The sequence below is a fragment of the Haliaeetus albicilla genome, chromosome 1 (assembly GCF_947461875.1).
Source record: "Haliaeetus albicilla chromosome 1, bHalAlb1.1, whole genome shotgun sequence".
NCBI classification, from domain to species: Eukaryota; Metazoa; Chordata; class Aves; order Accipitriformes; family Accipitridae; genus Haliaeetus; species Haliaeetus albicilla.
In genome coordinates, this window is record NC_091483.1 from 21075559 (window position 1) to 21098512 (window position 22954).

General features: G+C 48.9%; 1 protein-coding gene across 5 annotated transcripts in view; it reads left to right on the plus strand.

The window, feature by feature from the left end:
* The window catches only part of TMEM150C (transmembrane protein 150C), a 26176-nt gene continuing 3222 nt past the window's right edge, over positions 1-22954 (plus strand). The window contains exons 1-8 of one of the 5 annotated variants that reach the window (XM_069781760.1): positions 1-107; positions 5339-5473; positions 12270-12354; positions 13440-13493; positions 13613-13645; positions 13748-13815; positions 18761-18888; positions 21342-21519. In XM_069781760.1, the coding sequence (XP_069637861.1) occupies positions 5467-5473; positions 12270-12354; positions 13440-13493; positions 13613-13645; positions 13748-13815; positions 18761-18888; positions 21342-21519 (553 nt within the window). In that variant the 5' untranslated portion in view covers positions 1-107; positions 5339-5466. The other 4 variants (XM_069781794.1, XM_069781778.1, XM_069781785.1 and 1 more) reach the window with 4 other exon arrangements.

The window sequence follows — 22954 nt, forward strand, 5'->3', positions numbered from 1 at the left end:
GGGGCGGGGCGGGGGCGATGCCGGGCCACCTCCCCGGCCCCGGCCCGCCCCCAGCTCGCCGTCGCTGCCGCTGCCGGGGCCGGAGGCGCCGCCGGAGCCGCCCGCAGGTAGGAGCCGCCCCCGCAGCGGCCGGGAACGACCGTTGGGAGCGCGAGACCCTCCGCCCCCTCCTGTCGCGCTGTCGCCGCCTTGTCGCCCCGCCCCGCCAATCGTCGCTCCCCCTCCCCGGTCGTGGTCTGGGTGCCGCCGGCGGGGAGGTGGCGGTCGGGGAGCCCCGCGGGAGGGCGACCCCCCTGCCGAGGGGCTGCGGCTGGCGAGCGCTGCCCTCCCCTCCGAGGGGCTGGCCCGGCCTGGGGCACCGCAGGTGCTGCAGCGCCCGGGAGGAGCTGAAGTCCCAGTGCTGCCTGTCGTGAGGCTTGTTGATTTGCGGCAGGTAGAGACACAGGGTAGGTCAGCCGACTAGAGCCGCTTGACCCAGGGCCTGAAGGACCGGCTGTGGAAGAGATCTTCTAGGTCACGATTTCGGCATCCCCCTTGCCCGTGAGCCCCTCTGTGGCATCCCGTCGGGGTTGAGGGATTCGCATCCCTCGTGATGATAGAGCTCGGCAGGGCCGTCTGCCAGGTTGCTGCCGGGACCTCTTCGCGGGGCTCCGTGGGGAAACTCACCTGGGTTGAGGCTGCGGGGTGGGACAGGTCCTGCCTTCCTCGGATCCTGTCAGGGTGCCTGCCACGCAGGCTGTGTCCTGTTAAATTGCCGGGAAGGGAAGAGGTTTCCAGAAAGGCCGTTTGGCTCTGCTGCAGTCCCTCCAGGAAGGAAGGGAGAGATCCTGCCTCTGAATGATAGACAAGCCGATGCCGGGTGCTAATGTCCCAGGGTGACGATGGGGTCGCTTGGGATCTCAGTCTTAGCTTTTTTTTTTACAGCAGCATGCACAGACCTTTGGTTCAGAGCCCTCAGGCTATAAAGGTTGAAGAAATTCTGAGCTAATCTAATCTTCTGCCTTTTTTTTCCCCTTTTTTTTTTTTCATTTTAAACAAAGCTTCTAAGGAAAGTGACCTTAAGGACTGTCTGATCAACATTCAAGCAGTCCTTACACCATAGCAACGTACGCATGTATGGTTAATTATGAATAGCAACTCAATATGGAGGAGGGAAGTGTGTGAAAGGTATATCCTAACACACTGCCTGCGTGTTGTGTCTTGCTCAAATGGATAAAACTGCCTAAAAGAAGGGGACTTGATTCTTCCTGACTTTCTGCCTTTGGGTAACAGCGTAAAGAACGGGGACTCATATTTGCTTGACAAACATCTAGCTCCTGTTTTCACTGTTGTACTGTTAAAAGTCAGATTATTTTCTTGTGCTGTTCTTCGTGCCCAGCTGTCAGCATTTTCTGAGCCTGGGTGGTGGAAATCAGCGCAGTTGTTTCATTTGCCCTTTTAAGATTCTTTGTACTGCAGTGTTTGCTTTTCAGATGCAGAGCAGGGATGTGTGCTTGTATGAACACCAACATTTTCAGTTGTTTTTTATTGGTAGAAGTCTCATGTCCACAGTTTCCTCTCCTCCCCCAGCCATTTCCGGGCAGCCTGAGATTGCAAGATTGCGGTTTGGCCCAACAGAAACACTTTAAGGTCCCAATCCTGCAGTCCAAGCTGAAACAGTGAGCTCTGCTTGCAGGATAAGTGGGAGCGAAGAAGCAGAGAAAGGTCTGTGGGAAACAAGAGAGATGATCCTAGACAATATATTGGGAGGAATAAACTGTGAGGGAGGATGGCTGGCAGGCAAGGATGCTGCTGCTGCGGTAGGGGGCTTGGACCAGGACTCTGAATGCATGCTCCTCGGTGCCACCCATTTCCCCTGTGACCTCTTGGCAAGCAACTCACTGGCCCCATTGTCTAAAATGAGAATTATGATATTTTTTGCTGTCTCAAGAAGACTTGCAAAAGTCTCTAGGTGCCTGGTTCCCCTCGCCTTGGGTCCCCGCAGGTTGTAGAAGTGGTCACCTGAGGTGCAGGGATGAAGGCAGGATAAGAGGATTGAAAGGGAAGCAAAGCACATTGGAACAGGTGGAGAGAGAAGGGTGGAGTGAATGGGAGGAGAGGAAAAGAAGCCTGATGAAGCTTCAGAAGCCGTGAAAGGAACTGTTAAAACAGCTATAGATCACCTTGCATGGGGTTTGATGCAAATTTTTAATGCTGAGGTTGCCTCTGGATGGTGGTGCCTGCAAGGGAGAGGTGCCTACTAGAGCAGCAGTCTCTCTGTAAGAGTGCTGTTTGCTCAGTGGAGAAGTGTTTGCCTTCGGCAGGCATGCAGACTTGGCTCCCTTGGGGAGGGCTGGTCTCGTGTGCAATACAGGAGGGAAGCCTGCTTTCCACCCTGCCTGCCACACAGAAAAGCAGAGGCCTCCTCCCTAGCACCCAGGAGCTGCTGAGCTGTGCTCCCCTGTGGAACAGGTGGCATGTTGGGCAAGTCTGGTGGAAGGGGAGGCCAAGGTGCTCCCTGGTGCCATCAGGAGAAGTCTGGGTTGCCTCAGGGGACCAGCGGGAAGGGAGGAAAAGCCTGGGGGACTTGGGCTGGTCTGCTGCAATGGCGGGGGCAGTGCCTGGCATCCTCCTCTCAATTTCCTGAGCTGGGGCAGATCCAGGTAGCTGGGGAGAGAACTTCTGCCCTCCCTGTCTTATTTCCTGCTCCCCATCAGGAACCGCTGGGCTTAGTAGTGGTGGCTGCCTCAACCAGAAGAGCCAGGGGCCTGTCAGTTTTGGCACCACAGGACTGCACGAGTGGACTTTGCCTGGCCAAGCCACTGGAGATGGCCACAGCTTTGTCAGGGAGAGCCTCCCCAGTGTGGTCTTGGCCCAGCTAAAGGCTCTTAGTGGTGGTTTAATGTGGTCTCTTGCGCTACAGGAAAGTCTGTCTCTGAAAATATTTTAAAAGACAGCAGAAGTTTCAAGCCTTCTGGATGTGGTGGAGAAGCTGGTCACAGCAGGCTTGCAGGCTTGACCCCTGTTTTAAGAGGTGGAGGTTGTTCCCTGGTCCCCTCTGTCCATTGTGTTTGCAACAGGTTTGCGTGAAGTGAAACACTGTATGACACCTTCCTCCTGTAGCTCATCTGAGCACCCTGCAAACAACAATTTGTGGTTGCAGCAGCCTGGGAGACTGGTAATTAAATGTAACTAATTCTACAAATAAGGAATGCTGGCGAGGCAGTGATGAACACCACAGAAATGCCTAAGTATGATTGCTTACCTTGTACTTGTCTCAGGGCAAATGATTTCCACAGGTCTAAACGGAGCCAAAAGGCTGATGTGGTAGTCTGTACCCTTGACAATCTCTATGCCAGAGAGGGCTACATTAGAGTAATGACAAAAGCCAAGTCATGGGTGCTGCACATTCGTTCCTTGTAGCTCACCCTCCGGCCCATCATCTCGTTGCTGCTTCTCTGGGACTTTGGTGGTTAACACAAGGGGGAAAGGACCTCAGTTTGCCATGTGAGTAGAGCAGGAGGCACAAGTCCTCAGGCTGAAGAGGTTGCTGAGGGAAAACTGCCCTGAGAAAGCTCAGTGTGCTATGCCACACTTGGGTGTTTTCCCCATGGCTGACAAGTGCAGACTGCTTGGTATTTATGCTTCTGCTGGTGGTGCCCACTGGTGTAACCGAAGGAAATGCTGCTTTGGGGACAGTGCACACATCTCCAAAAGTGTAGAGCTGCAAAGTGCAGTGAAGAAAGGAGCTTGTGCTTCCAAACAGTGGATAGAAGATGGGTAGAAGGAACAAGAGAGCTGAAAGATGAGGTGAACAGGTGGGAAAAGCCCTGCTTACACTGCATGGGAAGCCCTGTAGCTTGAGTGTATGTTTTGTGCTTGTTGGGGAAAAAAACAGTGGCAGGGTAGCGAAGGGAGGGAAACCTGGAACTGTTCTGGCCTTCCAGGGTATGCACGCTCTCATCCATAAACTACAGGAGAAGGAGACAATATAACCAGGAATAACTGCTCTGCTAAGTCTGCTCTTCTGGGCTTAAGTCTGTCTTTCCTTACCTTTAAAGCTATCTGTAACTCAACATGACATATCTGTCTCTTTCTTTGCCAGGTTTTGCCTCCCTTTTGCATGTTCTTTGCCACTCCCAACACTTACACTGTTCTCCCGATAACGGGACAAACCTTTTGGGCATGCTTTGTAGCCCTTTCCATTGTAAAGTGTATCTTAGCTTTGCTTGCTCATGCAAATTGGAAATGCTTGAAGGCAATTGTGGTTTTGGAACTGAGGAGCAAATAAAACACCTCTGCAGACCTCTATCAATTTATTAATAGACCATTAAGATCACTGTACCTTATGGGAGGAGAAACACCTGTACGGCTTCTTGCTGGTTCAGGCAGTGGTCATTAGATTGGGGTGGTTAAGGTGGGGGATGATCACTGGACAGCCTGTCTGCATGGTGCCTCAGACTTTCTGGGCTTTGCCACAACATCAGCCTGCATTTGTGTATTACTTGCAGAGCAAGGAGATGGTTTCAGAGACTCTTTCATCACAGCATAGCTGAAGCAGGGAGAACTTTGCTGTCTTTTATTTTATGAGGAGATAAATAGCCATCCTCATTTGCCAGCACCTTTTCACTTTGGGGTTTGGCTGGGACTTTGAGTTAAGTGCCATTCTCACAAGCATCCCAGACCAAAGGGTTGGCTAATCGTGCAAGAGGAAAATACGCCCTTGAGGCGATGGTTTGGGACTGTGGGGCTGAGTCTGTGTTGAGACCCTCTGCTAGAGGCTTCTCTTGCATCTCGGGAGAGGTCTGGCTAAAGTGGCCCCAGCCTTGAGCATCTCTGCTCTTGGAGAGGCAGTAAGGCATCTGTCCTGGGACACGGCCAGTCCAACACACTCAGACTGCGAGGACTTGCCAGAGGCTGGTTGCTGCCTGGCTCACGCAGTTCCTGCGGTCACGAGGAGCCAGGAAGGGCTGAATGTTGCAGTGGGTGCTGCCAAGCAGAATGGGGTCCTTGGGGCAAACAAACACACAGCACCTGCAAAATGCAGTGCTCTGCAGCTTGCTGTCTTGCTCTAAGCCCTGGCTGCTCCCAGCTGGTTTCACCACCTGCTGACCCAGCTTTCTCTCTGAACTGGATGTGTGCCTTCTGCCTTACCCACTCCTGCCTCTGCCTCCTTTGCCTATTGCAGGCTGAGGGCCACGACTGCCCAAGCCCTGCTCATGGTGTGAGTGGGACCTCATGGAGTCAGTGCTGGCTGATGTAGGTGCATGGGTCAGAGCACAACGCTGTCAAAGCCTGCAAAACACCCCTTTGGTCCTAAGGTGGCAAATTATATTTATTTTTCTTTTATAACATTCAGGAGCCTGGTCTTGAAGCAGGACGTGCCTGGTTTGTACAACAGCAAATACGGGAAAGGCAGACTTGGCCCAGAAGTGTTTACAGTCGACGTCTCTGGCTGTAACGCAGCAGGTCAACACTGGTTCCTAAATGGCCTGTAAGTACTCATGTGTGACTGAGCGTAAAGGTTGTGCAGCAGCAGGAAGCAGCATACCAAGTGCACTCTTTGAAGCACAGTAGGGTGCAGAGGGGTGACACTGGCCTCAGGACCCAGTGGTGCTGCAGGAGTATCTCTGGGTAGGACATGCTGTTGGCCGCATGGCCTTCTTACCAAGGCACTCAGGAAAGGCTGAATATATACATATTTACAGAATTGATAACAAACTAATTTTACACAGCCCCAGGAGACAGCTTCCCAGGGAAACTTGGAGGGATGGTGCGGGCAATCAGATGCTAATACAGCCTTTTCTGTCCCCCTTTTTGGTGACTAGAAGGTTTCATTCCTTTGGTGCACTTTGCCCATCTCTGTTAGGTTTGTGTTGGCCAGGGCATTTCATTAGCACACTGAATGTATTTAGAGTGTGTGAAATGAGACAAGAAATATGTACGAATGTTTCTGTGGGTGAAAGCATTACCTCTCAACATCGTTGCAGGATTACTGAAGCATCTCCTGCTTCCCCTGTGCACAACCTGGAGATGTCTTTACGTTTTCCCATTCCTCTATTATATAAATAAATGAAAATGGCATTTCTGCACACCCTTGAGATGGTAGGTGGGTACCTGGAGCAAGCAGAGCATCATACCCTGCTGATGGAGGGGATCGCATCTTTTCCTGTTATCCCATGTTTTGGGTTTGTGTGGCAGGGTTTTGGTAGTGGGGGGAGGTGTCTTCAGGGGTGGCTTCTGTGAGAAGCTGCTAGAAGCTTCCTTGGCTCCAACTCGAACCCACCTCTGGGCAAGGCTGAGCACATCAGCAGTGGTGGTAGCACCTCTGCAATAACATATTTAAGAAGGGGAAACCTGCAGTGGGGAGTGGAATGTGAGAGAAACACCTATGCAGACACCAAGGTCAGTGAAGAAGGAGGGGGAGGAGGTGCGCCAGAGGAGGTGATGCCCCTCCAGCCCATGGAGGTGAACGGTGGAGCGGATGCCCACCTGCAGCCCATGGAGGACCCCAAGCCAGAGCAGGTGAATGCCCTCAAAGGTGGCCATGACTCCATGGGAAAGCCCGTGCTGGAGCAGTCTGTGCCTGAAGAACTGCAGCCCATGGAAAGGACACACGCTGGAGCAGTTCGTGAAGAACTGCAGCCCATGGGAAGGACCCATGCAGGAGAAGTTGGTGGAGAACTGTCTCCCGTGGGAGGGACCCCACGGTAGAGCAGAGGACGAGTGAGGAGTCCTCCCCCTGAGGAGGAAGGAGCGGCAGAGACAAGGTGTGGGGAGCTGACCCCAACTCCCGTCCCCTGTTCCCCCTGCACCACTGGCGGGGGGAAGGTAGAGAGAACCGGGAGTGGAGTTGACCCTGGGGAAGGAGGGAGGGGTAGGGGGAAGGTGTTATAAAATTTGGTTTTACTTCTCATTATCCTGTTTTGATTTGATTGGTAGTAAATTAAATTGATTTTGTTTTTTCCCCAAGTTGAGTCTGTTTTTCGCCTCTGACCGTAAGTGGTGAGTGATCCCTCCCTTCCTTGTGTGGACTCATGAGCTTTTTGTCGTGTTTTCTCCTCCCCATTCCACCGGGGGCGGGGAGGAGTGAGCGGCTGTGTGGGGCTTTATCGCCAGCTGGGCTTAAACCGCGACACCCCGCTGTTTTGTTATGTATTTACAAGTCTCTGGCATGCCTTATCTCTCTCATTGTACGCTCAGGCTGGGAACCTTGAGATAAACCTGAAATCGCTGTGCTTTGTTATGTTGGCATTTGTGTCTTGTGGGTGGCAAGTTGTATAATGTGCTGGTTTGTATCTGCTCAGTTACGGTAATTAGGTATCAAGTGACTGTGGTTATTTTTGCTTTTAAAAGCAACAGAGAGCTATAGTGGGCTCCCCCAAAAGACAAACTGTGTTTGTTCCCCTTTGATTATTGCTGACTGGCAGAAATTCTTTATGAGTTGCCGTATGTTTTGAACACCATCCTCCTCCCAGTGCTTCTGGCTCTGTACCTATTCTCTGAAATGACTCAATGGCCTAGCACAGTGAAATGCTGGAGCGTTGCTCTGGCTTATTGTGCAGCTTGTGTATGGACCCTTGAAATTCATCTGCATGCTCTAGTCTTAAAAAAGATGTATGACTGTTAAAGTGGTAATTTTGTCCGTCCGTACATTCATGTCCTCTAGCGAAAACAACTTCAGGAAGACGCTGTAACTTTGCTTGGCAGATTAAATTAAGATGCCCACATTAAACGAACCTTGAGCAAGCAGCAGTATATGTTTGGTGAGCTGCCTCCTGTAATCGAAGTGTGTACATTAGAGGAATGGGAGCTTAATTGGCTGAGGGGGTGTAATGGGGCAATGGTAATAAAAGCAGAGCAAACAGCTGACAGTCTGAGCCAATTTAGACATAAAAATGGGAATGAAGGAAGGGAGTAAGCCTGCACTGAGAGAATTCTAAAGACACGCCCTGTGGCAGTGCTGATGTGTAACCCTTTGCAGTTCTGCACCCTGACCCATGATAGCTGGCAGCAGGAGCGCACCTTGACAGGGTTTTTGCAATGCTGGTGTGAGACTGTCAGTCAAGAGGGATTGGAAAACCACAGCGTGTGCTTTTGGGAAGGTGGGCTGACTCCAGCTGGGGTCAGCTGTGAGGCTGAAAACATGTTTTTATTAGCCTTGTGAGCCATTGCACCATGAGGGCTTTCTGTTGCTGAAGGCCTTCTTGTGCAAGCCTTAAAAATGGAAGACAAATGGGTGTATGCAATTACAAACTGCCTCCTGGACGCAGTGAGTTTATTTGGGGAAACACAGGCCATTGGAGATGGCTGTTGTCACCAGCTGGCATTGACTGCTCAGATTTGGCATTGCTGGTCACGGCAGCAATGCAGAACAGAGCTCTGGAGAGGAAGGTTGGCTTTGTGTCATCCCAGTGGAGCAATTAGCTGTCAAAGAAATTGTTTCTACATTTCCCACAGAGAATTTAGGTTATTTTTCCTATTGCTCTTGGCATTTTATTTTGGCTAAACTGCTGTGGTGCTACAGGGGAGGCTGTCGTTTGGGTTCCTTGTTCTCTTGTTCCTGGCTGCTGTTAGAGATGCTGGTCTTAGCGTGCATGAAAGTCTCCTGGCTTGAAGACACAAACATCGCGGCCATCCCTGAAGAGAGGTTAACCCAAAGGCAACTGCTGAGAATGATATCCACTGAACACGAGTGCAAAGCTAGGCAGGCTTGGCACATGCTAGGGGTTTCTCCTTTGGAGGGAAGTGAGGTTACATGCAGTTTTGTTCCTGGCACCCGAATAGTGCAGCAGGGAGTAAATGAGAAAAGTGCAAGAGCTGAGTCCTGTTTTTAAACCATCCTCTTCCTACATGGGGATATTGAAACAGCTTCAAGCATGTGTGGGATGTGCCAATGGACAGCATTAAAAGGTGTTGCCGTTTGAGGACATGGGAGAAAGGGACCTTTCTTTCCTGCTTTTGGTATTTCATCTGTCAGACACAGGTGGCTCACTCCTCCTGTGTGGGCTGGCAGGAGCCAGCAACGCTGCTGGTCCAGCCATTGCCCCCCCTGCTCTTCTTGCAAGGGTGTGCCAGAGAGTACTTTCTCATGCTGTCCTGCACCCATGCCTCAGGATGGAGTCTTTCAGAGGAGGGTGCATAGTGGCAACATCGTTCCCTGGTCAATTCTTGCTGCCTGCTGTGAGAGGCAAGCTTGCACAGAGCTTAGCATCCTGGGAGGCCAGCTGGCCTTACGTGGGGTGCTTATTTCCCAAAAGGTCCAGCCCTGGCTGCACTGAGCTCTGGGGAAGACCTGGCCCCGTGCAGGTCATTGTTGTACTCCCTGGGAGTGCTGTTCTTCCTCCTTGGTGCGAACCCAACTGGCCGTGATGAGAGGTGTGCGGGGGGTGTGTTCTCTGGGTGTTTCCTTTTAACCGGTTGAAATGAATGTGTTTCTCTAACTATGGACCTGGCTTCCCTCGGGATGCTGTGCTCTGTGCTAGTCATTCATTTAATATGCAATGATTTCGGATGTCATTTTCTGTTAGTGGTTGATAGAAGGGGACTCTGTATGGCACAGTGAATATTAAACACAGGGCTGTTTTCCAGCGGAGTGAATCTGTAGCTGTGTTGCACTGACTTTGATGAGGTTGGGCATCAGTCCTGCCCTTGCTACGTTGCAGAGCTCAGCACAGAGTAATGGTTATCTGGACAGCATTTTTGCATTTTCCCACCTCATCCTGGCGTGGAGTCCCCACTGTGGGCTGCCTCGATGCTCTGCCTGGGGGAAAAGCCCTGTGCCGCCTCCCTCTCTGCACAACAGACAATGCTGCGATAGTTTGTGAAGGCTGGGAGGCATGCTGGAAGGCAGGACCTGTGGCAACCCATTAATGAAGACAAGTGTTATGGCTAGTATTTGCTTTTTATTTTGTAAACGAATCCTTTGTACCTTTCCAAAGGGGAAAGGTATATAACAAGATCTGCCATCGCCTGACCTGAAAGAATGGTTACCTTGGCTTAGTCCAGCCACCGCCAGAGAAAAGAGGAGAGTCAAGCACTGCATTAGCAGTAATTACCTTGCAGAAGAAACACAGGCTGTAACCGGAGGTGACATTACCTGCCTACTCCCCTTCAGCCAAGACAGGAGCAGGGACCTCCGCTACAGCTATGGTTCCCTTGCGCAGGGCACGAGAACTTGGGCACTGTGCTGCCAGGGTCTGGCAGGGATGTGGCCCTGCCACAGGTGAGGCAGCTGCCACCTGGAAGTGGTCCTTGACGTTGCCAGTACGGGTCTCCCGGTACGAGAGCAACGGCCAACACCAGCTCAGGGATGCTGCTGCATGTTGATGGGCTGCAGGAGGAAAAGGCAAGGGCAGCGCTTCACAGAATAGTTGCAACTGCTACAGCAGGGGCTGTGCAGGGAACAGAGCTGTGAAGCGCTTTGTGTCTCCTGTGCGGGAGGAAAGGAATAGAGATGAGATGGATGGGGAAACCACCCTCACTGATAATTTCTTCTCTGTTGTGCCATGCTAAAGATGTGTATATGTGTTGGAGCTGATTGCCTTTTAAACCGACGTATTGAATACTTTCATCGTTTCATGCTCCCTGTCTGCAGTTCTCTCTGCTCCCAGGTCAGGGAAGAGTCCTTATCTGATCACTTTTCTGTCTTCTAAGATTTGCAGTTCAGCCTCACTCGAGGCTGTACAGACAGCACCAAATTATGGCCTCGTGGTTTTGTGCAAGTGTGGTGTGGCTCAGGGTACCGCAAGGGTGTTGTTTTTTACCCCTGCCAGGCAATGTGTGGGGAAGACAAGACAGCTGACCTGTAGGGGCAAGTGTGAGGCTGCTATGCCTTCTGCAGGTCTGGGGAGCCTCACCTCAGCCCCTTCAGACACAGCCCCTGCTGTGGCGCAGGGCGGGAGTCAGTGGCTGAGGCCCCTTGCCTTTGCAGCCTGGGGCTGTCCTGTAGGAGTGGTGATCTGGGGGCTGGCTGTGACACGGCGAGGGTGCTTACTCTCTTCTGTGGGTCCTCACAGCAGGGAGAGAGCAGGGCAGCAGCCCAGAGACCTCCTGTGCTGCAGATGTAGGAAGGCCAGGGAAGCCAAGAGGAGGAGGATGACAACGTGGGCGCTTCCTTCTCTGGAGCAAAGGGAAGAGTCATTGCTTTAAGGACCTGGATGAGGTAACTGACCTGCAAATACAAGCAGGCTCTAGTGAAAGGCCATCATGTCCAAGCTCCCCTGGCACCCCAGGGTACCTTGCTGTCCTGCGAGGACCCCAGTAACCCCAGGAAATGCCTGCCCTGCAGCAGGCTATAGGAGGAGAGAGAGCGCAGGGGTGCAGATGCTGCTGCCCTGGTGAAAGTAAAGCAGGCACTGGAGCCGTGAGCCTTTGGCTGTGTCTCTTGGCTGTGTCGGGGCCTGGAGAAACATTTATGGAGGAGGACAGAGCACGAGGAAATATTTGGTCCATTGTCAAAGGATTCACAGCAAGACACAGGACTCTCTGTGTCCACAGCACAGCAACTTAGCTGCGTTTCTGAGTTGCACATGTTATGGGAACAGCCCCGGCATCTCAGATGCTCATCCAGTGTGATCTTGCCTGGAGGACAAACGCTTCCTCAGGAGGAGGTGTACGCAGCATCCTTACGCCCCGTGCAGGATTTCACAGTGCCTACATGTCAAGAGCTGATCCTGTTTGTAATGCCTTGTCCTGACAATGTTGGCACTTGAGCTTGGCTCTGCTCTGGGTGTGGCCAAACGCTATTTTTAGCTGATTGCTGCAGCCAGGATGGAAGCTGGTCGTGTGCTTTGCGGAGATGAGAAAACAGCACGTGCATCCTTCTCCCTTCATGCTGCAAGCTTTGCTGAGGCAGCGTGTGTGGAATTGGTAATGATCCTGGAAGGAGGCTGCCTTGCCCTGTGCCTATGGGAAGTAGCAGGGAATTAGGGCTGCGGGTCTTGCGTGGTCACCTTGTGCAAAATGCTTAAGAAAAATACTTTGAAAACCACTCAAATTCTATAGGTGTGTCTGAAAAGTCTCCCCCTCCACAACTCGAGGCTCTTTGTGCCTTGGTTTTTATGCACAGTGTGGGTGATGCTGCCTGTGCGCAGCAGCTTAACCCCTTATGCCAGTAATGACAGTATGAAAGGTTTGCAGTGACTGCTGCCTGGCCATTAGGAGCTTGATCCTGGGATGCTTCGGCACCTGCCGTGTGGATGCTCTTCCTGCTTTCAAAAGAGGGGGGCTGAGGCAGGTGGGTACCACTGCCCTCTTTCTTTTGTTTTTACTTTGTTCTTTGTTTCTAGCAGGTATGGATGGGAAGAAATGCAGCATATGGATGTTTTTACCTCTTGTGTTTACCTTGTTTACATCAGCTGGATTATGGATAGTGTAAGTTATCTCCTGCTGGTTATTTGGCAGAGCAAGTTAGGCTGGGGCAGTTGGAGTACCACTGTCTTCAGGGCTGCGTCTCAGTACGATGGTCTTTTGGGGGTGCTCTGTCCTTGAGTTACTGTGGGGCTGGGAAGGCACATGATAGGGGCAGGGGCTAGTCTGTGCCAGTTCATGGCTTGGAGGATCACATTTTTATCCCTGAGTTTCTGTGCTCCCCAGGCCAAGTTTCTGACCTTGCCTTCTTCCTGGCACATGTTACTGGGAGCTGCCTGAAGAGACAGACAAAACTGCAAAAATTCCTTTTCATCACGTTTTCTTTGAATCACTCAGCAGAGCTCTTGGAGAAGCACTTAGGCCCTGCTTTGGGGTGCAAACTCAAAATCCGCAGCATCCAGCACTGCACTAGCAACCTGCTAGCAGCTTAATGCTGACACCTCACTTTCTTGCTAACACTTCTTACCAAAATGCACACGAGAGGTGCATTTCCCTGAGCTGGGCTCTCTCCAAGCATGCAGGCAGATGACTGCAGCATGAATTTGGGAGCAATAAATGTGCGATCAGCAGCTATGCTCAGCCTGAGAAGCAGTTATATTGTAGGATATGGCTTTGGCCATGGTCTGTGGATGTTTTTCAGCAGCAGGGGCAGCTTAAGCCATTTGTCTGACCCCTATTGCTTGTTGTTCTTCTTGTCCCATCCCCTCTGTATTAAAACAGCTTTTGTGGAGGGAGGACCATGGTAAATGAGATGAATCAAATTATTGAGATTAAAAATGAAAACATTTCCCTGGTTGGTTATTTTTAAGGCAGCTCAGTTCAGTGATCCTGTTTGTCTACCTGACCATGCAAAACAGATGCACACAAAGAAAGGCACATAATTAGGCCAGGAAGTGAGCAAAACTGCCTGCTTGAGCAGAGGGAAACATAGGCTGTCTCCAGCAGAACCTGCCAGTGGGCTTTGAGACACTTAATGTGTTGAATGATACTTGGAATTGAAGCTGAAATTGAAGCCAGGATGAGGTTTTACACTGTTTTAATATTTTTCTTTTTCTTTTTCTTTTTCTTTTTTTTTTTTCTTTTGACAGGTACTTTATAGCAGTGGAAGATAACAAAATTCTCCCACTAAATGTACCGGATAGGTAAGAGCTGGTTGTGGGCTTTATGTTCAATCACTTGTTTCTTTAAAACAATAAAACAATGAAAGCTAAATGGGAAAGAAAATCTTGAATCTTTGTTCCTATGCATTTATGTCTCTTAGGAAACCTGGTTCCAAAAGACCACCTTATATAAGGTATGTTAATGACTTTCTTCCAATTACTGTTCTAATTAATGGTTGTTATTTATATGTCTTTGCCATCCTAGAGTTACAGTGATACACTTTATATTTTCCAAGTATTGCAGGTGATGCACCTCCTGCAAGCTGCGTGTTTAGCCAAGTCATGAACATGGCGGCATTTCTAGGTAGGAACAAGGGGAATGTTTCTTTGTCTCTCATAATTTGTTTTAAGAAGTCACTGAAACATAAGTAATACTCGATACATATTGTTCTTGAATCTCATGATGTGAAATCATTTAAACTGCGATTACTACCAATTAAGACAGTATTATTTTGTCTTCGTTAGTAGAAAGACAGAATGAAGCTGGATGCATTTGAACTTTATTGGTTTCTGATTTATTCTCATGTTTTTAATTGTCTCATCTTAGCCTTGAATCTGGGTGACTGTTTTTCATTTTATGGTGGTGTTTTGTTATATGCTGTGAATGTGAGATAATTGCATGGGAATATTGGCAAATGTAGCAACTGATTATGCAAAATATCATCTGTGCTGAAGTCTCTCCTACCCCACCCCTTCCTAAATTCCATTACTAAATCTGTGGAACTTTACTGGCATTTTCCAGCAGTGGAAGTAAGAGGGAAATGATGTTTATTTTCAGAAACCTAGGAAATTCAGTTGAGTTGAGATCTGAAATTAATCCAGACCTGTACGTGAATGAGTAAGATACCTTAACAATCTTAATCTGACATAAAAAAAATGAGGCTTGGGATGTAAAACCTGGTAAAATATGTCTAATCATGAACCTTGACATGAACTCCCTTATTTTCAAGTATCAATTCAGGATGGAGTTTAGGCAGTTTAGGTATTCTTACACTTTGTTTCTATGTATGGCTTTGTTTCAAGTTTAGATCTTGATTTACATATTGAGCCAGGGTCTCAATTAGTAGAAATAATACTGGCCCCAGTTTGTGCTAAGGCAGGGTCTTGCACGTGTTTTATTTATATGCCTGACACCCAGTGCAATGTGATTATGATGATATGATTTAAACTTCTGACCCCCAAACCACTTGAAACAACATGTACATAGCATGCTACTTCTTATGTTAAAAAGGCTGTTTGACAGTAGTGAATACACACATGCCTGTCTTTTCAGCTTCTTCCAGGTAAGGCCCCATTTCTGCATACCACTCTGTTCAAGCAGTCACAGTGGACCTGCACCATGTCCCAGTGAGTCCAAGGGCTTTATGAAAGGGCAGGAATTGGCTTGATGCTCACTCACCCTGTGATCTGGGTGGATGTGAGGATAGGAGTCGCGTGAGTGGTATGAAGAAGGGCAGGCAAACAAAAGACGTGGCTTTTTGAAGCTAAGCTGTACTGTATGCTTTTGTTGCTGCTTCTTCCTATTGCAAGAAGAAATATAACCAGGGAACCTCAAGACTGCAAATGTGTCACAGGAGCTGTGATGGAAGGTGGCTGTCTTGGCCACAGTGCTCATGAAACGGTTGAGTTTAAAATTTTTGGTGCAATGAGAAAAAAGGACAGCAGAGTTGCTATGCTGGATTTCAAGAAAGCAAACTTTAAGCTATTCAGGGAGCTATTTAGCACAGTACCCTGGGAATCTGCTTTTGAGGGCTTAGGACTCCATGAGTGCTGGTCACTCTTTAAGAATGACCTTTTAGAAACACAGGAGCAGGTGATCCCACTGTGTCATAAGTGAAGCAAGCCGGCCAGAAGACCAGCTTGTCTGAACAGGGAACTCCTCGTGGTGCTCAAGAGGAAAAAGAAATTGTATGATCTCTGGAAGCGAGGTCAAGCTTCACAGGAAGATGACAGAGCTGGGGTTCTTATATGCAGGGAGAAGACACAAAAGGCCAAAGCTCAATTAGAGTTGAAACTGGCCAGTGTTGTGTCAGACAACAAGAAAGGCTTTTTAAAGTATGTTAATAGCAAGAGGTCTAAAGAAAACATTGGACCGCTACTTGTTGAAGCCTGTCACCTGACGAATAGGGATGAAGAAAAAGTGGAGGCATTCAATACTTTTTTTTGCCTCAGTCTTCAGTAATACAGATAGACCTTGGGCTGCCCAGTCCCCTGAGTTGGAGGGCCACGAGTGTGGGAACAGTAACTTTCCATTAGTGGGCACTGAAATTGTAAGGGACCAGCTGTAGTAGCTGAATGTTCCCAAGTCCCTGGGGCCTGGTGGGATTCCTCCCAGAGTACTGAAGGAGCTAGTGGATGTTACGGCAGGACCCCTCTCAGTCATCTACGGAAGGTCTTGGGAGTCTGGGGAGGTCCCTGCTGACTGGAAGCTAGCCCAAGTTATTCCAATTTACAAGAAGGGTGTGAGGGAAGACCCAGGGGACTACAGACCTGTTAGTCTAACCTCAGTTCCTGCAAGAGTTATGGAGATGATCATACTGGGTACAATTGAAAGGCATTTAAAGAACAATGCAATCATCAGGCACACTCAACATGCATTCACAAAGGAAAAGTCCTGTTTAACCAGTTTGATATCCTTCTGTCATAAGGTCACTTGCCTAGTGGATGAAGGGAAGGTGGTGGATGTAGTTTTTCTGGATTTTAGTAAGGCTTTTGATACTGTCCCTCACAGCATCCTTCTGGACAAGTTGTCCAGCTGTGAGATGAGCAGGTACGCAGTGCGCTGGGTGAAGAACTGGCTGAAGGGCAGAGCTCAAAGGATGGTAGTGAATGGGGCTACACCTGGCTGGCAACCGGTCACCAGTGGTGTTCTTCAGGGTTCAGTTCTAGGGCCAGTTCTGGTCCATATTTTTGTCCGTGATCTGGATGCAGGAGTTGAATGCACCATTAGCAAGTTTGCTGATGATCCCAAACTGGGAGGTGCTTTGACTCTCTTGAGGGACAAGATGCCTTGCAGAGGGATCTAGATTGACTGGAGCATTGGGTAATGATTAATGGGATGACATTTAACAAGTCCAAGTGCTGGATTCTGCACCTAGGACGGAGTATAAATTGGGAGAGAATTGGCTGGAGAGCAGCCCTGCAGAAAGGCATCTGGGGGTGCTGGCTGACAGCAGGCTCGATATGAGTCAGCAGTGTGCCCTGTCAGCCAAGAGGGCAAACCATATCCTGGGGTGCATCAAACACCGGTCAGTCAAAAGAGGTGATTATCCCGTTGTATTCAGCATCTGGGCCCCACAATTTAAGAAGGATGTTAAGGTACTTGAGTGTGTCTATAGGAGGGCAACAAAGCTGGTGAAAGGGCTGGAAGGAATGTCCTATGAAAAGCAGCTAAGGACTTTGGGCTTGCATAGTTTGGAGAAAAGGAGGCTGAGGGGCAACTTCATTGCTCTCTACAGCTTCCTGGGGAGGGGAAGTGGAGAGGGAGGTGCAGATATCTATCTCCCTGGTATTCAGTGACAGGATGCATGGGAACGGTTCAAAGCTGCACCAGGGGAGGTTTAGACTGGACTTTAGGAAGCATTTCTTTACCGAGAGGGTGGTCAAACACTGGAACAGGGTTCCTAGAGAGGTGGTCGATGCCTCAAGCCTGTGAATGTTTAAGAGGCATTTGCACAATGCCCTTAATAATATGCTTTAACTTTTGGTCAGCTCCGAATTGGTCAAGCAGTTGGACTAGGTCCCTTCTAATGATCGTTGTAGGTCCCTTCTAATTGAAATATTCTATTCTATTCTATTTCTGCTTTGTGGATAAAGCCAAGCTTTCCTCTGCTGTATTGGGTGCTTCTGAGAGCTGCTTTTAGCTTATACCTCTGGCCACCTTAGTTGTGTCAAAGCCTTTGCTATAGGAGAGGAAAACTATAGAAAATTGCTAGAAACATAGGCATTACTAAATATTGAAAATGCTGTTGTTTTGTACATAATGCTGGAAGGTGACCTTTTAATTACCTTTTGTCATTCCCAGCAGTGTTTTAGGAAAAGATCGTGTAATTTCAGGATCCTGTCCACTAGAAATAGAAATGAAAAAGTTCCTGCACATGAGCTCAAGTAGTCACAGGGTGGCTGTCCCAAACAATTACCTGGTGATGAAAAACAGAAGTTGTCTTTTTTGGGGGGAACAAAGTTGTCTTGTATTCAGGATTTGGAGTGGACTGATTCACTACAGCAAATTGTGAGAGTAAATTGAAACATCTTTTGCAGTTTGGATAAAAGTGGATATTTTTCACTTACATTGCCCTTATTTTTCTAAACCACGTTTTTGGTACTATACCAGGGGTTTTGTGGAGAATACAGATGTAATTTGCTAATGTAGGCAATTGACAACAATATGACCTGCATGCTATCAGTTTGAGCATAAGCATAAGAAAGTGTTTGGCGGTAACCAGCAAATTTCCCTCTTCAGCTATATTGCTTTTTAGTGGTTTGGTTTGAATCCCATCTGAAGGCCAACTGATTGCCTGGCTTTCTGCGTTGTTCCATGCAGCATTCCCTAAAGAGGGCAAAAAATATACAATGTGAATATCTCCTGGGGTTATGTCATATCATATGATATATCATGTATCACATATCATATCATAGCGCTTGGGCTAATTGTAAGCTTGGAAGGACTGTTCTTCCAGTCTTCGTGGAAAATTAGTGCAATATTTTGGCTTATGTTCGTGGCATCAGCAACTTGCTCCAGAGGAGAAGAGGCAGTGGGCATTATGGTGAAACCTGCAGACATATGTATGTGCCGTTCATACCTTTTTCTAATACAGGTGGGGTTTGACATACCTCCTCCAAGAGAGCTCAGTGCTCGTGGATGGAGTGAAACTTGGTGCAAGCCCAGCTGCTGCAATGTGAATGCATGGTGTGTATGTGATAGACTATGTGCTGCGAGCTTCACAGGCAAATAGGAAGGTGCTCTTCTTTCACCCAGAAAATTTGCAACCCCGCTCCTAGGCAAAATATCATGAGAAAAGGAAGCGCGGGAGCTTGGCGTAACTGGATTACAAGAGAAATGCTTCCTGTGCTTAGTCTTGTCCATGACTAAGCAGGAGGGGGCCAAGCAGAAGCACTAAGCTAGCCGGCTTGCAGTGAGCTCTCCCCTCTGGGTGGAAAGAAGGTGGGGGGTCTGTGAGCCCCCAGCCAAGTGGTTACTGCAGCATGTTCTACCTAATGATGCACCTTGCGTTCTGTTTCCTTCTCAGCGCTTGTCGTGGCTGTGCTGCGCTTCATTCAGCTGAAGCCAAAGGTGCTAAACCCTTGGCTGAACATCAGCGGCCTGGTGGCGTTATGCTTGGCCTCTTTTGGGATGACCCTACTCGGCAACTTTCAGGTACTGCACTCTAGGCTTGGACCGCTGTGTCCATGCTGTGAGGTTCCTGCTTTTCTAGCAGATCTGCTTAGGTCTTTGAACTACCTGCAATGTGACCTCAGGATATAACATGTCTGGCTGTGCCCCAGCCCTCCTTGTACCTGCTCTGCCACCTCTATCTGCCGTTTACGTGGCTCCAGTGACATGCTGAGATGAAAGGCCACAATAATTTTTCACGTATTCCCAGCAGGATTTGCACCTGCATGCTTACACTTGACCTGCCGAGAGCCAGAGCAGGGAACCTATTGAATCTCTTGAGCCCTGGGGGTTGGCACAGATGGTCCTGGGTAAAAGGATTGAGCTGGAAGTTTACATATGTATCTGTGTGAACAGATGCGCAGCTGCCCTTACAGATTTAGCAGACAGTTCAGTGTCCTTCTTTTAAAACACATGTTGTTTAAATCTACCTCCTGCTTGTCCTCAGACTGGCCATGAGAGGGACACATCAGAGGAGTGCTACGACTTCTCCTAATGTGACACGTGTCTGGATGAGGTGCCTCCTCCGATTCTCAATCTGTTCTGCAACATGCAACAAATAAACAAGCTGTCAGTGCCACAACATTGACCTGTAGGCTTGGGTGTCCACTGTGATCATGAGTGTGTCCGTTAGGTCTGCAGTGAAAATCAAGGCATTAGAGTCAGTGACACTTGGGTTTCCCCATCCCTTTGCTGTGTCTGATGCTCTGCCTCAGTAATGGCCCCCAATAATCACAGGAACTGAGAAAGGTCAGTGTAGGCTGGCTTCTTTCCTGGCTTTGCAGGCAGGGAGCTGTTTTTCCTGCCAATACAGAAAAGATACTTATTTTGTGAAGGGCCAGTACCTGTTTGGGTTGTGGAGCAATTGCAGGAGCTTTGTGTCCTTTACAGTCTTCTGTGTTTGTTTTGGTGGGACTTTGTGTGTGCGGGGGTTGTTTGTTGGGGTTTTTTTAATGAGGTGTGAGATAATTTGACTGTTTTGGACCTGGTCTTCCTAACTCCATAGCACAAACCAAAAACTTGGAGTCTTGTTTTTTCATGAGACCTTCCCAGCTAGGAACTATGAGGCTTTTGTAACAGCCTTGTCTAGGTGTGAGAAGAGTATTTCTAGTACAGGGCAGGCACTAGGAAGCAGTTTCAACCTCTCCTTCCTTTTTTTGCTCCTCTGAGCAAATGATTGCTATTTAAAAGTGGATACTTTGAATCATGCCTGATTATAAATTCTGAACTAATTATCTACTCCCTGTTAGTTACCTGTATCCTTGCTTAGATCTTTTGCCAAACTGTGAAAGCATGTGGTAATGAGACCTTAGTCCATGCTTTTCCCTGCCTGACTGCTAAGCTGAATGTGTCATTAAATCATATTTCTGGAAAATTACAGATTGGGTGCGTTAGAGAGACATTATGGCTGCGAGTCCCATGCAGTGCAGGCTACCTTGGGAAAGGCCGCTCAATCCCATTTTTACCTGTACTATGACTTGGACCTACCCTTGAAAAAAAACCTCAAGGTAGGGAGAGATCAGTGGAGGCACAGTAACTAGACTATTATCTTGTAGATTGCGTCTTGTTTGATGGGAATTTGTTAAATCACCAAACAGGAATCAAGGCTGCAGGGAGGAATTACAGACTGCTGGTTTCTTTTCTAGAAAAGCCTTGGAGGCAGGGGGAAAAGTGAAATTGTTTGGCTTAAGTCTTGTCCATGCTTGGCTTTCTGAATGGATTTGCAGCCTCAGGGGATCTCTTTGCAGATCCTTGCTCATTGAACCTGGCTGTCCATTTGCCTTGCAGTATTGCACAGTCACTGAGCCCCGTGAAACACAGGAGCCCCAGGAGCAAAGAAGCATTCCAGAGAGATTGGGTTCATATTGCCGCAGACCCCAATGGTTGAGGATGGGCTGGAGAGGGAACAGGCAGTCAAGCTTTTTGGTGGGAGAAGCTTGCCAAACCAGGAGCATATGTCTGTGTTTTGGCTTGTGCTAACTCAATGGAGGTGTTGGGGTTCTGGTTGCCCTGTGCCCCAGACAGCACTGTTCCATGCAGCTGGCACTGAAGGTTGCAGTTTGCTTCCATTGCCGGGAGCTGTACAAGACCCCAGTGGGTTGTCCTTGCCTGCCCTGGCCATCACATCGAGCCAGGGAAGGATTTATTTCTGAGCTCTGCATTGGTAAGTCTTGTCAGGGAGCTGTGGAGGCAGTCCCCAAGCAACAGCATTTTCCACTGTGCTTGGGCTTTGGGCAGAAGATCTGCTTGACTGTGACAGCTGTCAGCTCATTTTGGTTATGTTACACCTTACACCTCTGCCAGAAGAAATGATATAGCATCTCTGCCTCACATCCCAGTGATTCCCACTTTCCTCTATCCCACCCCAGCAGCAATCCAAGGTAGCTAGCAGATAATTCCTGTTGCATCTAAACAATCACCATTTTGTTTGTTCCTAGCTTTCCAATGATGAGGAGATCCACAATGTGGGCACATCGCTGACCTTTGGCTTTGGGACCTTGGCGTGCTGGATCCAGTCTGCTCTCACCCTCAAGATCAACCTGAAGAACGAGGGACGGAAAGTTGGCATTCCACGAGTCGCCTTGTCAGCCAGCATCACCCTCTGTGTGGTACTCTGTATCCTTTTGTCCTGCTGCCTGGGAAGCCAGGTATCATACGTGTCCGACACTCTCTGCAGCAGGGAACTTTGGCTCTTCTCACATCCATCCTAGGATCTCAAAGCATTTAGGAATGCTACTTAGCTTGTCTTCATGGCATGATCCTATGATTGGCTCATTTTGCTACTTGTGTTTAGCAGGATGCACTGCTTCACAGATGGGCTCACTTCCTTCATAAATGTTTCTAAAGCTTCTTAGTGATATCCAGAGTGGTTACAGTATTGAATAGCATCTGTGCGATTTAATGGCACCACTGCTTACCTACACAGTAGCATTTAAGATTATGCAAAATATTAAGATAAAAATTCTCAGGGGAACAAAGGAACAAGGAAAGAAATCAGGTTTCTGAAGATGAGAAAATTTTGATGTGTTTGTTGAAATGCTCCAGGGCGCTACATCTAGCTCTGCCTTTTAAGATGGTTATCACAGTCAAGAGCTGCTGGGTCATGTGGACTTCGGGTAAGACTAGGTGCTTTACAAATGGGATCTGGGCTGTGGGGTCTGTGGTCACTCAGACTGGAAGTACATGTGACTTCCTCTCCACCTTGTGCCTGTCAGCCCCACTCCAGCCCATGTTTGCACCAGCACTCATGTGCCCTGGGTGTTTGTTTAGGGTGGATCCATTCACTGCGTAGTTGCATAAGCCTTAGTGCTGGGATAAGCAAGAGGGCAGGAATAAATGGCGAGGAATAAGCTCATCCCCCTCTGTGGGGAACAGCCTGTTCTTAAAATAATTCCTTAGTCACTTGGCTGGTTTTGAACATTTCAGCCAGTGTCCAGAGGAATAGCAGATTGGTGTGAAGATGTACCGTCAGTCACGTCTTAAGCTTCCTTGGAAAAGTTTTCATCACGCTTTGGTGTAAGTAAGGTGGGAGTTTGCCTGGTTCTTGTGGTGCTCCCCTCCTCCCCTTGCCCCAAGCCCATAGCTCCCCCATGTGTGTCTGGGGTAGGGCTGCCTGCACGGAGCTGAGCTGGGCTTCTGCTGCACTGCCGACTTTGGAGGTTTCTGCCAGGCTGGGAGCAGGAGCAGCCGCGTAGCTCAGGGTGTAGCTGCTCCTGTACTGACATGGTGGGTACTCCCAGCCCAGCCCTCCCCATCCGTCTGCTTGGCACTGAAGGCCTTGGGCCCTCTGTGGAGTGGGGCAGGCTGAGGCAGGAGTCCCATTCCACTCCCACCTCACGCTGGCTTTGCGAAGGCTTGGGGCTGGCTCCTCATCCCGTGCAGCCTGTGCATAACCCTTGTGCTACAGGGAAAGTAGAAGATCTTTAAAGCCAGACACAGAATGCTGTTTGCTGAAATTAAGCTTTGGTTGCTTACACTAAGCCCAAGATTTAAAAGTCTCTCATTATCTGCTTTGTGCAGTTAAAGCATGGGAGAGGCTGCTTGTTTGTTT